Genomic DNA, 14,319 nt, shown 5'->3' on the forward strand with positions numbered 1-14,319 from the left:
TTGGATGAGTGTCTGCAGCCAACAGTGAAACACAGCGAAGGTTCCCTGCAGGTTTGGGGCTGCATTTCTGCATTTAGAGTTGGTGATCTGGTCTGAATTAATGGGATCCTCAATGCTGAGAAACACAGGCAGATTCTCATCTATCGCACCATGACACAAGGTGTTTCAAGCTGCCTCTGTTACTGTGTGGTCCGGAATCTCCGGAGGAAAAGGCCCCAAATCCTCGACTTTGCTTGTTTCAGCGGCTGGGCGAAGTCGAGGGCACTCGGGAGGCTGTATCAGAGGGACTGGTCGGAGGCTTGAAGTTTTCGGATGGACGGACTCAGTGTCGGCTATGGTCAGGTGCTTCCAATGCATCGGCAGTTGTCGGTGCCTGGAGGTTTATGGCAGGGAGTTTCTCCCTTTGCTGCCTGCTGTCGGAGACCCGGGAGTCAATCGACTCGGGACTTTGAGACTTTTTTTTTACCATGCCCATTCAAATTATGGTATTGTTTTGCACTGCTGTAACTATATGTTATAATTATGTGGTTCTGTCAGTGTTAGTCTTTGGTTTGTCCTGTTTTTCTGTGATATTACTCTGGAGGAATATTGTATCATTTCTTAATGCATGCATGCATTTCTAAATGACAATAAACGAGGACTGAGTGTTCTCATAATCTAATCTAATCTCACAATACCATCAGGGAGACATCTGATCGGTCCCAACTTCATTCTGCAGCAGGACAATGACCCCAAACACACTGCCAAGGTCATAAAGAACTATCTTCAGTGAAAAGAAGAACAAGGAGTTCTACAACAGATGGTATGGCCTCCACAGAGCCCTGATCTCAACATCATCAAGGCTTTTGGGGATTACCTGGAGAGACAGAAACAAGCAAGTCAGCCAAAGTCTGCAGAAGAACTGTGGCAAGTTCTCCAAGATGCTTGGAACAAACTGCCAGCTGATTTTTTTAATAAATTGCATGACAGAATTGATGCATTTTTAAAGGCAAAGACGTTCACACCAAATATTGATTTGATTTGGTTTTTTTGCTGTTTACTGCTCTATAGTAAATTTTTTTGATATTTGGAAACTTTTCATTATTTTTGAAAGCAACCACTTTACAGAATCTTTTTTACATGTATCTAAGACTTTTGCACAGTACTGTAGGTAGTAAGGTTTACATAACAAGGGTAGATTGGCAACTTATAAATCAAAAGTATGACGCAAGCGATGCATTTCACTGTATGACAAGGCTAATCTTGATGGTAAAATGTCAGAGGGAGACATTTAAAGAAATATTTCATAATTCTCAGTGAATATACAGTGGATTCCAGTTAATTGGGCCATTGGTTAATCGGGGCAGCTGTTTATTTGGGAGAACTCTTTAAGGAAAAAAAATGAAATCATGAATCTAGCCGGGATTTCCTTTCTTTATTTAGGACAGTATGCCGTTTAATTGGGCAGGAGGCTGTTTGCTCAGCTGTTTCTAACGCGTGTCAGTCATGTGCACTTATCTGGCCATTAGACACTACACCATGATTAGAGTGAACAGTTTTAAAACATCATCAGTTGTGTGTGTGTGTTCAAAAAGCAGTGATTTTTGATAGTTGGTGAGAAATAAGCAATAAGATGATTTAGAACCGTTTTGCTCACTGTGGTTTCAAGCATTTGGGCTTGGAGATGCCAGAAATGGCCAGGAATGAAAATGAAACAATTTCACTTCTTCAAGTTAGGACTTATGAAGAATTTGAAGATATCTTGAATGCACAATGGAAGTGAAGATTTGGAGGATGCAATCATCTAAAACAGTGGTCCCAACCTTCGGGCTGCAGACCGATACCGATCCGTGAAGCATGCAGGGGTACAGCGGTAGCCGGGACGCACTCAGCGCATCTTTAAGAAAAAAGCCAAAATAAACAAGCTAATTAATTAGGTGTCGCCGGGCATGTAAATGTCGCCCTGATCAGTGGCGACGCAATCGGCAATCGCCTATGATCTGGGCCGACATTTACATGCCAGGCGGCACCAAATTAATTAGCTTGATTATTTAGGCTTTTTTCTTAAAAATGTGCTAGGTGCGTCCTGGCTACTGCTGCACTAATGCATGCTTCGCGGATCGGTATCGGTCCGCGGCCCGGAGGTTGGGGACTACTGATCTAAAACATTGTATGAAGGCAGTCGGTTATCTGCAGTAGGTGTCTGTGCTGATTTTGTTCATTTGCAATCAATCAAAATAACACAGCAGATTAATTCCTCCCTCAGCTATTAGGAATTAATACAGTGTTATAGTACTGTAGAGGTACAGGTGTCCCCCGCTTTTCGAACGTTCGCTTTACGAAACCTCACTGTTACGAAAGACCTATATTAGTACCCTATTTTCGCTTTCAGAAGGTGTTTTCACTGTTATGGAAAAAAAAATTCAGCGCGTGATAAAAGGCAGCACGCCCCGAGCAGCCGCTCTGCCCTGGATTGTCGCCGGCATTGCTTAAACACGAGCCTGTGAGCAGCCGTTTGCAAGATGAGTTCTATGGTATCGGAAAAGCCTGAAAGAGCTCATAAGGGTGTCACACTTACGGTAAAACTAGACATAATTAAGCGTTTTGATCGTGGTGAACGAAGTAAGGACAACATGAGTTTGGCTTGTGGAAGTTGATGAAGATGATATTGAAGAGGTTTTGGCATCCCGTCACCAACAACTGACAGATGAAGAGCTGATGCAATTGGAAGAAAAAAGGATAACAATTGAAACCGAATGAGTAATGATAAAGTACGACTTTAATTTTGAAAGGGTACGTCGGTGTAGGGGATATTTGCAGGATGGTTTGAGTCCTTATTAAAGAACTGTATGATAGAAAAATGCGTGAGGCTCAGCAGTCAAGGAAGCCTTCCACATCAGCCACAGCAGATGACGAACCTCGACCTCTGACATCGAGGCAGGCAGTCATAGGAGAAGATGAGCTGCCTGCTCTAATGGAAACAGGCGATGAGATGACACCCCAGTGTCCCACCACCACAACCCCCAGGCCACGGACAGATACCGATTCGCGGAGAATGCAAAGGTAGCCGGGAGGCACACAGCACATCCTTTAAGAAAAAAGCCGAAATAAACATGCTAATTAATTGGGTGCCGCTGACACATAATTGTCGGCCCAGATCAGAGATGACGCAATCGGAAATCAGCACTGATCTGAGCCGACAATTATGGGTGGCACCTAATTAATTAGCATGTTTGTTTCGGCTTTTTTCTTAAAGATGTGCTGTGTACCTCCCGGCTACCGCTGGACCCCTGCGTTCTTCGCGGCAACGTATCGTTCAGTGGCCTGGAGGGTGGAGGGCCACTGCACCACCCAAACTCCGACGACTCAGTCTAACACACCATCATCAGTGTGCTCGGCGCTGAACCAATTCCGGTAAGTGATACTACGCTGTACATACATTATTTCTACTTTATATTGGCTGTGTATTTTTACGTGTTATTTGGTATGATTTGGCAGCTTCATAGCTTAAAGGTTACTGGAGAGTGCTTGCGCCGTGTTTTTGCCAACAGCGCTTGCGTGAGATTTTCGCTCCGGAGAACAGTTCAGTAATGATTGTAGAAAAGTATTTCTACTTTATATAGGCTGTGTATTTATCATATCATTCCTGCTTTTACTATATGCTACTGTTATTTTAGTTTTTATGTGTTATTTGGCATGATTTGGTAGATTATTTTTGGGTCTGCGAACACTCACAAAATTTTCCCATATAAATAAATGGTAATTGCTTCTTCGCTTTACGACATTTCGGCTTACGAACCGTTTCATAGGAACGCTCTATCTTCGGATGGCGGGGGAAACCTGTATTGGTAGTGCTCTAATTTGTTCTGTATTTCATTTAAATAATAAATTGTTACTCAATTGAACAGTAGTTTGAGTTTTTTTATGCCTTTTAAATATTTCCATGAACTTGTGGCTAATTGGGGCAGCTGCTTAATCGGGCCAACATGTACTGGTCCTGATGTGTCCCAATTAACTGGAATCCACTGTATATTCCATTGGGAAGTTGGGACTCTGTCAGAAAGACGAGGTGTCTGGGTGGCTAAAGATAAGGTTTATAAAGTATGAGTTGAAAGATAAGATGAGCCTGAGGCTTAGAGGAATTTTAAAAACCCAGCAAAAGGTGACTCAAAAGATTGATGAGGGTAAGAAAAATTGAATGAGGAATCCAGCAAGAAATGTAAACATAGATTGTAAGAGCTTCTGCAAGTAAATACCTTGATAAAGTACAAAAATTAATATTTGTTCCTTTGGAAATTGAGATTACAATAATAATGGGAAAGAGATGGGGGAAGCAAATTATTATATAATTAGGCTGAGGTAATGTTCTTTCATGAATGGCATACATGGGGTGAATTTGATTTTTAAGAGGTGACAAGTAAAAAATTGCAGTGCAAGGTAAGATTGTTGGAGGGTAATGTATTAGCATATGGCCTGTGTAATGAGGGCGGCAAGGTAGTGTAGTGGTTAGCACAGTGCTTTACAGTACAAGTGACCCGGGTTCAATTCCCACTGCTGCCTGTAAGGAGTTTGTACATTCTCCCCATGACCGTGTGGGTTTTCTCCAGGTGCTTCAGTTTCCTCCCACAGTCAAAAGACACACCGATTGGTAGGTTAATTGGTCATTGTAAATTGCTTTGTGATTTGGCAGGGTTGAATCAGTTGTTGGCCGGTGCAGCTGGAAAGGCCTATTCCACACTGTATCTCAATAAAATTAAAAAAATCATCACACCTTTTGATACCGAAAACAGATCTAACATACAGTGGATTATTTCTTGGTTGGATTGCACCATGTAGTTCTAGAAATCTGCCTTAAATTCATTCCATGAGTTTGTTTCCTTTATTAATAGAAAGAAAACAAAGCAAGTTTAAATGTGTCACTGTCACGGTGGTAAGCCGTATTTAGCAGGGTTTGTTAGGGCCTGTTATCTATATAGATAACTTGGATGTAGGGACCAAGCATAATTGTATCCAAGATTGCTGCTACAAAGGTGAGTGGGAAAGTGAATTGCGAGGAGAAAACAGAATATGTTGAGTTTATAGAATTAGTAAATTTAAGACACATGGAACATTGAACAGTACTGCACAGTACAGGCCCCTTGGCTCAAGATTTTGTGCCGACCTTTTAACCTACTCCAAATCAATCCAACTCTTCCCTCCCACATTCCCTCCATTTTTCTTTAATCCATGTGACTAAGAGTCTGTTAAATGTCCCTAATGTATTTGCTTCTACCACCACCACTGGCAGTTTATTTAAAACACACCATTCTGTGTGTTTTAAATAAATAAATAAAAACCTGCTGCTGACATTCCCCCCTGAACTTTCCTCCAGTTATCTAAAATTTTGCCCTCATAATAGCCATCCCCACTCTGGGGGGTGGGGGGGGGGGCCACTGGCTTCCCACTCTTATCACTGCCTGCTGTTATCATGTTTTACATCTCTCTTAAGTCATCTCTGCTCCTAAAATCCAAAGAGAAAAACCTAGCTCGCTCAACCTATCCTCATAAGTCACACTGTCTAATCCAGGTAGTATCCTGGTAAATCTCTGCACCCTCTCTAAAGCTTCCACATCCTTCCTATAATGAGGCGACCAGAAGTGAGCACAATACTCCCAAGTGTGGTCTAACCAGAGTTTTATGGAGCTGCAACATTACCTTGTGGCTCTTGAATGCAATCCCCTTACTAATGAAGACTAACACAGTATATGCCTTCTTAACCACCCTATCAACTTGAGGGATCTATGGATCCTAACCAATAGACCTCAGATAGTCAGGGTGCACAGCCTCTCCTCCCTCCCCATCATCCTCAACATGGCTGTTCCCCCTCCCAAGGGCCGTGTGCTGAGCCCACTGCTGTACACTCTGTTCACATATGACTGTACAGCCAAACACCTGAGTCATCACATTGTCAGGTTTACCAAAGAAACAGTTGGCTCATCACCAGCAAGGATGAGACGCTTACAGAAGGGCGGTGGGAAAGCTCGAGGCCTGCTGCCAGCCAAATAACCTCTTCCTTAAAATTCAAAAAAAACACAAGATGGTTATTGACTTCCAGAGAATTCACACCACTCACACCCCTCTCTACATCGGTGCCACATCTGTAAGCAGTTTCAAACTCTTGAGAGTACACTTTTTGGACAACTTCTCATGGTCTCTGACCACATTCTGCACAATCAGGAAAGCTTACCAATGCCTCTACTTTCTGAGGAGGTTGAAAAGAGCTGGACTGTGCACATCCATACCCACACCGTTCTACAAGTGCACAGTAGAGAGCATCATAACAAACTGCATCGCTGCATGGTACAGAACCTGCACTGCAGTGAACAGGAAGGCTCTACAATGGGAAGTCAAATCTGCCCAACACATCACTGCCATCAGCCTACCTGTCGTCAAGAGCACGTATACAAAAAGGTGCCATTAACATGAAGGATCCCACCTACTCTGGTCAGGGACTGTTTATCCCACTTCCATCAGGGAGGAGGCTATGTAGCATCCACACCAGGACCACAAGACTCAAAAACAGTTACTTTCCCCAAGCAGTAAGGCTGATCAACACCTCCACCCACTAACCTTTCCTCCACACCCCCAACCACCACTACTTTGTCATTTCCTGTTAGTCACCTTACAGTGCTGTGCAAAAGTCTTAGGCACACATTATATATCTAGAGTGCCTAAGACTTTTGCACAGTACTGTAGTAATTTTATGTATTGCACTACTGCTGCCACAAAAAAAAAACAAATTTCATGACATATGTGAGTGACAATAAACCTGATTCTGATACAGGTCTCTATTGTAGACTGAGAGTGGAAGGGGGGGAGGCAGGGAGAGGGGAATCATGGTTGGGAAAAGCAGAAGGGAGCAGGGAGGGAATGGGAAGCACCAGAGAGACATTCTGTAATGATTAATAAATCAATTGTTTGGAATCAAATGACCTTACCTGGTGGGTGTGTCTGCACCCGTGCACCACCCCCCCGCCACCTGTCCCACACCCCTCCTGAAGTGCCCTAGCCTCACCATTCCCAACATCCTTTATCCCCATGAGACTTACAAACGCGCTCTCCACTCCACGTTGACAAATAATGTACTGAGTAAAAGTTTTAGGCACTCTAGCTATACGTATCTGCCTGAGACTTTTGCACAGTACTCGCAGGTAGCATAATGGTTAGCACAGCGTTTTTACAGTACCAGTGACACGGGTTCAGTTCTTGCCACTGCCTATAGGAGTTTATAAGTTGTCCCTGTGATCATGTGGGTTTCCTCTAGGTTCTCCGGCTTCCTCCCACAGTCCAAAGCCATACCAGTTGGTAGGTTAATTGGTCATTGTAAATCGTTCCGTGATTTGGCTAGGGTTAAGTTGGGGATTGCTGGGCCAGAAGGACCTGTTCTGCATGGTATCTCAATAAACAGATAATGTACAGATACTCCTGTGCCTAGTGTCAAAAGATATCTCGTGTGTTTATATTTATCATGATTTTTTAAAAAATTACTGTTGTTTTATCTTTTTTTGGAATCTTGCCACAAGTGTACCGGGCTTTGATGAGACAACATCTGGAGTACAGAGTATAATGTTTGTCGACACTTAATTAAATATATGGTTGCTGTGCAGCAAAGGTTCCTGAGGGGAAGAGGTTGTCTTTTGAAGAAGGATTAAGTAGAAAAGGTCCGTGCACCTTGCAATTTTGAAGAATGGGGGATCTCAATAAAACATGTAAATCCGTGAAGAGGTAGTCAGGATGTTTTCTTTGGTGAGCATGTGGAGTGATAAAGATCTCTGGGCCATTGTCTGAAGATAAGAAATCAGCTATTTATGTCTGAGGTGAAGTGGGATTTCTTATGAGGTTTAGGTATTTTTCAATTTTCTGCCCAGATGACTGTGGGTGCTTGCTCATTAAGTATATTCAGCACTGACATAGCTAAGACCTTTACATTGTGGAGTTCTGGGAGTCATTCCAAAAAATGGCCAGATGAAATGATCAAATCTGTGGTGCTTCTGTTGAATGGCAAAGCAAACATAATGGGCTGTTGTGCTATCAATCCACGATTTTTTATTATTATTCACAGACCTTAACAGTTGAGCCTGAAGATTTTCAGTGTTTCATTATGTTCTCAGCAGTGCAAAAGCAAATCAACATCTAGCCAGAGTAGTTTAGGCATCCCTGCCCTTTTCTGGTTTTGGATGTAGCCCTGGCCCCTAGGCTAGATTCATTTGGAGTAATATCATACTATTGGGCAGGTCTTTAAACTGTCTGAGAGTGAGAAACACTGAAGGCCCATTTATGATGTTGCTGTACTTGTGGAAACATCCCATTCTATAAGCTGGTGGGTACTGCAAATACATTTATTTATCTCTTCTCAAGTTGCTCCTAGATGATTGGAAATTAGAACACGTGACTATATACTGTTATGGTATTGGCATGCAGCTGGTAAAACATTGTATAAGAACAAATGTCACTGTCCTATTACACAAGTCAGACCTTGTTTCCATAATTGAGCCAGGACGCTGGGAAGGATTTATTGACCACCAGCTCCAGATGGAACACTTTCTAAGACATAAAGGGGCCATGGTCTTGTTCTTAAAATAATTAACCTCTGTAGGAATGTGGGGAGAGATGATGGCTTTAGGAACTATGAACAACAAGCCTGTAGAATACAAATGACTTTGAAGGAATATGACAGTGGTTGAATCAAAGGGATGTTTTGTGATGAACAGGGGTCCCATCTCTGGTCAAGGAAATTCTCATCTCTAATCTGAATCCTTAGAATTGGATGATACAGATCATATGTAATTATGCTTGGATTACAATCACTTTATAGATTTTGACTTGTAGGTAATCTTGGAACTCTGGGTGACTTGTATGTGTTGAATGAATTGGTGAACAAAGGAACTTGAGTGATGAAGAGAGTGGCCAGCCCCCACACCAGTGATAACTATTGTTGAAGTTAACAATACCACTTGGTGGATATTTCTTAACTGACTTATGGGCAGCTTTACACTATTGGTGGGGGTTACGTCTCATTCACACAAGGTTTTCAATAATTTTATTTAAAGCAAATTCATGCAATGTTTATGGATATTAATCTTGTGGGTTTTTCCTCCCAGCTACCATGGAAACTCAGATGAAGTTGGCTGTTATGTGGCCCCACATCCGTTGACAAGGGAGAGCAATTATTTTGAGGTGTGTGAATTTAAATGAGCTGCTTGTGCTGTGCAGTGACATGCTTTTCTATACATGATTATTGAAATCAAAATTAATGTATCAACAGTCAGAGACTATTGTTTAAATCCACATTATTTGCTATGATCGATTATTCCACTCATGTAAAGTATGGCCACTGTCCATTAGTGAACCCAGTTGTTCCTAAATTTCTGTTCACTGTGACAAAAGCAGTGAAATATTTATGCTCTTAAGTATGGAGCTTACCTGTGTGGTCAAGAATAAATTTGCCGAGATAAAAATATGGTGGTTCTGATGTACTACTGTACATCTAGAGTCCTGTAGAAAATTGCTTCAGCCTTAAATTATAGTTGAGTTAGTGGATTTCCTTTTAATAGAATAATTGTCAGCAAGTGGCATTTGGGGTTTTACTTCATTCAAGTTGAAGAAATAAACATAGTTGAGCAATTAAGGTTCGAATTGCATTGTTTTGGTTTAAGTTTTAACAGATAGGTTAATTTGAATTGTCTTGAGTGGCAGTTTAAAGAAACTCAGGCATTTGTACTGTTCTGTTTCAAGCGAATTCCCATAAATAACAAATAAGATAGATTACTACTTAATTTATTTTATTCACCAGATTGATTCCAAGGATGGCAGGACATGTATGAAGAGAGATTGGGTCAATATTTACTAGGGTAAAGAAAAATGAAAGGGGGTCTTCCAGAAATCTACAAAATTCTATAAGACTGGAGTAACTAGTTGCCAGAAGGATGTTCCCAATGGTGGGGAGTCACGTCTAAGGATAAGCAACAAGCATTTTAAAACTGAGATGTGAAATTTCTTATCTTACATAGTGGTAAGCCTGAAGCCCTTTAAATATATTCAAGAAGTTGTTAAATATTATTCTTAGGGCTTGAAGTACTGTCTCGGTACTTTTATATTTGTGTGCTGTAGCACTTTTTTTATTCACAGTTATTTTGTAAATAAAACTATTCTTTGCATTTCTGGTTAGATGCTAACTACATTTCATTGGCCTTGTATCTGTACTCAGCACAATGACAATAAAGTTGAATCTAATCTAATCTATATGGAGAGAAGGAATTTTGAACATTATACATTATCATATTGTAGGGTGGAGCATGCTTGAAGAGCCAAATGGCCTACATCTGTTCCTATTTTCTATGTTTCTATTTGGTTTTAATCATCAGCCAGGTCACCTGGGAAACTTCTTGTTGCCTTTTGTGCATTACCATGTGATATTTTACGTCTATGTTATGGGTAGAGTGGGCCTTGGTTTAACGTCTAATCCAAGGAACAATGCCTCTTATAATGCAGTTTGCCTTCAGGCTTGTGTTGAGGTGTCACTTTTAATTGAGGTCAAGTTTCTGAAATGGGATTTGAGCCAACAAATCTCTCACCAAAATGAGTGCTGCCTCGAGACACTTGGAAGGCTCAGAAAAATCCAATAAACCCATCATCATTCATTAGCCATTGAAAACATTGACGTTCATTCATGGAGAAACAAAAACAATTGAGATAAAAGGGACCAATATTAGGAAAAATATATTTTGCAAAATTGCTCCTTGGCACCTAAAGACAACTTGGAGAATGCTATAAGACCATGGTGAACTTGAGATGTTGTTAAACCAATCCATTCTCAAACTAAACATTTTCCTGACTCAAACAACAGGAATTCTGCAGATGCTGGAAATTCAGGCAACACACATCAAAGTTGCTGGTGAATGCAGCAGGCCAGGCAGCATCTCTAGGAAGAGGTACAGTCGACGTTTCAGGCCGAGACTCTTCGTCAGGACTTTTCCTGACTCCCTTGTATTTGTTTGAGTAGAAAGTGATAAAGCGCTGGGAATTATCACTTCCATTTAGCCTCAGTAGTCATAACATTTCCATTGTGTCATATTCTTCAGTAATATTTGGCTAGCAAAATTTCATCCATTGTTCTCTTTCCAATGCATTCTATCATTTGCATGAAGACATTCAATTTTACCATATCAACCCTTGTGCCTTTGCACTGGAGTGGCTGTTAATGTTGAATGTTTCATTGGGGCTTCAGTAATCTAAATCCTTAAATCTTAAATCCACAAGGAAGCTCTCCTGTGTTCATTTTTGCATAGTAACTATAATTTTGTCCTCTACCTTTTTTGTAAACCAGGTATGAATTTCATTTAAAATGCAGTTCCTTTTTTATATAGTTGCCAAGGCCAGGATGTCCCATTGAAGTGGATAACACACTGGAGAGGTTTAATTAGACATATGCGTTCTCCCTTCAGGCTAAAATTATTTTGCTCGGCAACTTCTGAGCAAATGAATTGAGCTGAAGAGTTGAAAAGCAGCAAGGACATGGCGATAGGTACTTAGCATCTCAGTGAATGGAGGAACAAAAATTGCTTACTATTCAATTCCCTAGACTGCATTTTGGAAACTGGATCATCTGGCTGTCCTCCTACCTTACATGTAGGCAGAGGCTAAAGTGTCAGAGGATCTGTCCTTGCATCTCTTTTTCCTTTATTAGGGTGAGAGAGTGTCTCTGGTATGTTGAACACCAGGTGAATGAGTAGTCTTCGGGGTGTTGCAAGCCTGTGTCTTTATTGATGCTTTGCTGCACGATTGAGTGCTGGGTGAGGGGCACTGAAGCTTATTTTGCTGGGGGGGGGGGTCATTGCTTTGCTGTTGCTTTATGTATGGGAGGGAGGAGCTAGGGTGTGCTTTGGGGTTCTAACATTTAACATTCATTCTTTGGGGCACTCCTCTGTTTTCGTCGATGCTTGTGAAGAAGAATTATTTCAGGATGTATATTGTATACATTTCTCTGACATTAAATGTACCTATTGAAACAATCTCCATCAGCAAAGTACACCACAAGGCTGTGTGCTTAGCCCACTGCTCTACCCGCTTAAAACTTACGATTTTGAGGCTAAGAACAGCTCCAATGCCATATTTAAGTTTGCTTAAATATGCCATATTTAAGTTGGCCCGTTGTGGGCCAAATTAAAGGTGGTGACGAATCAACATTTAGGAGGGAGATTGAGAATTTGGCTGAATGGTGCCAAAACAACCTCTCACTTGATATCAGTAAAACCAAAGAGCTGATTATTGATTTCAGGAGGATGAAACTGGAGGTCCATGAGCCAGTCCTCATCAGGGGATCAGAGGTGGAGAGAGTAAGGAACTATTCTCGTCGTTATCATTTCAGAGGCTCTGTCCTGGATCCAGCACGCAAGTGCCATTCATTACAAAGAAAGCACAGCAGTGCCTCTGCTTTCTTAGAAGTTTGTCCAGATTCGCAATGTTTTCTAAGACTTTGAACAGAAGAATGCCCTTGAATAGAATAACTTACAAAAAGTAGTGGATACAGCCCAGTCCATCACGGGTAAAGCCCTCCCAACCATTGAGCACATCTACACGAGTGCTGTAGCAGAGAAGTGGCGTCCATTAACAGAGACCCACCATCCAGGCCACGATCTCTTCTTGCTACTGCCATCATGAAGGAGGTACAGGAGCCTCAAGTCCCTCACCACTAGGTTCAGGGACCCTCAACCATCAGGCTCTTGAACCAGAGTAGATGACTTAACTCGTCCAACACTGAACTGATTTCACAACCTATGGACTCACTTTCAAAGACTCTACAACTCGTGTTCTTCGTATTTGTTGCTTATTTTATTTATTTATTATTTTTTAAAAAAATTTTGTATTTGCAGAGTTTGTTGCCTTTTACACATTGGTTGTTTGTCCGTCTCTGTCGTGCAGTTTTTCATTGATTCTATTGCGTTTCTTTGTATTTACTGTGAATGCCTGCAAGAAAATAAATTTCAGGGTAGTATATGTGCTTTGATAAATTTAATTTATAGTTGTGTGTCTCTTCTCCATATTGCCATCAGTACATCTGTTCTTCCCAAATTATAGCACATTGATTATCCCTGAACAATAAAGAGCCAGCAATAATTATTATTGTTTGCTGTGCCTTCAGATGCTAAGGTGCTGAGCCCTGGAAGTCCCTACTTAAACCAATGCCTTTTTTTTTTTAAAAAACCTACCTCTTGGTTGTTTGCTTTTTAAATTTTCATGTGGTTCAGTGATGGATTTTATTTCTTGAGGTATCTTGAGATGTTTTGATGGTTAGCAAGTTACAATTGATTTTGTGCATCAGGTTAAACCATTGGAGGGAGTTTGTGTTAAAGCAGCCTCCCTTTCTACCACACTTCCCACTTGATGTCTACCTGGCCATTTGGTCTCCCCTTGCATCAGTGTGCAGGTTACCATGGCAGAAGTGCTGCTTGTCAACACCTGTTGATAACACCTATCACTTCGGTTAATCAACTGATTAATATTTCCCAGCTTGTTGTGACCAGAGCATTACTGGGCTGATTTCTGCATTGTCAGGCAGATGTCAGTGTTGTAACTGTCCTCCAGCAACTTGGCTAGTATTGTGGCTAATCCTGGAGAACAAGTATTCGGCACTACAAACCAGGAGATTGTCTGGTCTCATAAGCTTGGCTGCATCCAAAGCTGTTTTCCTTGAGTGGAGTGAGTGATTCAATTTGACTGAAAGCCATCTTCTGCTAGGATTCAGACCATGGCAGGGGTCAACGTTGATACTTCACTCTGCACTTCTCACTGGAGAGGTTTGCAAATGCTTCCCTGTTCTACTTGGCATGCAGTGCTGAGCTCTACCAACGTTGGGAGTGAAGTTGACTTTGGAGCCATCCCCTCTTGTTACCTGTTTGATATTCAATGTCATTTGCAGACAGTCATAGACCAAAATCTTTGCCATAGATATCTTCTTTAAGTTACTTGAAATCCTATTCAAGATATTTCCTTTATTTATGTGCTATTAACTCTTACAATGCATTTCTATTCTATATCTCTCTTCTGCCCTCTCCCCACTATCCCTGCCACCATCAAGCTATTCAGTCATCGTCACAGTGTCTTCACGTCCATGCGTTAACCTGCTTTCTCCTTTTTAACCTCTTCACCCTGCTGTGCTTCTCCTTGCTAAGGGCAGCACAGTAGCATAGTGGTTGGTGCACTGCTCTACAGCACCAGGGACCTGAATTCAGTCCCCGCTGCTATTTGCAAAGAGATCGTATGTTCTCCCTGTGTCTGCACGGATTTCCTTCAGGAGCTTCA

General features: G+C 41.5%; 1 protein-coding gene across 4 annotated transcripts in view; it reads left to right on the forward strand.

Annotated features, from left to right (window-relative positions):
- spryd3 (SPRY domain containing 3) overlaps nt 1-14,319 on the forward strand; it is a 239,181-nt gene that overhangs the window by 17,177 nt on the left and 207,685 nt on the right. For all 4 annotated transcript variants that reach the window (XM_063037983.1, XM_063037986.1, XM_063037985.1 and 1 more), the window contains exon 3: nt 9,120-9,195. In XM_063037983.1, the coding sequence (XP_062894053.1) occupies nt 9,120-9,195 (76 nt within the window). The remainder of the gene's footprint in view (nt 1-9,119; nt 9,196-14,319) is intronic.

This window comes from Mobula hypostoma, chromosome X1 (assembly GCF_963921235.1).
Source record: "Mobula hypostoma chromosome X1, sMobHyp1.1, whole genome shotgun sequence".
Taxonomy (NCBI): domain Eukaryota; kingdom Metazoa; phylum Chordata; class Chondrichthyes; order Myliobatiformes; family Myliobatidae; genus Mobula; species Mobula hypostoma.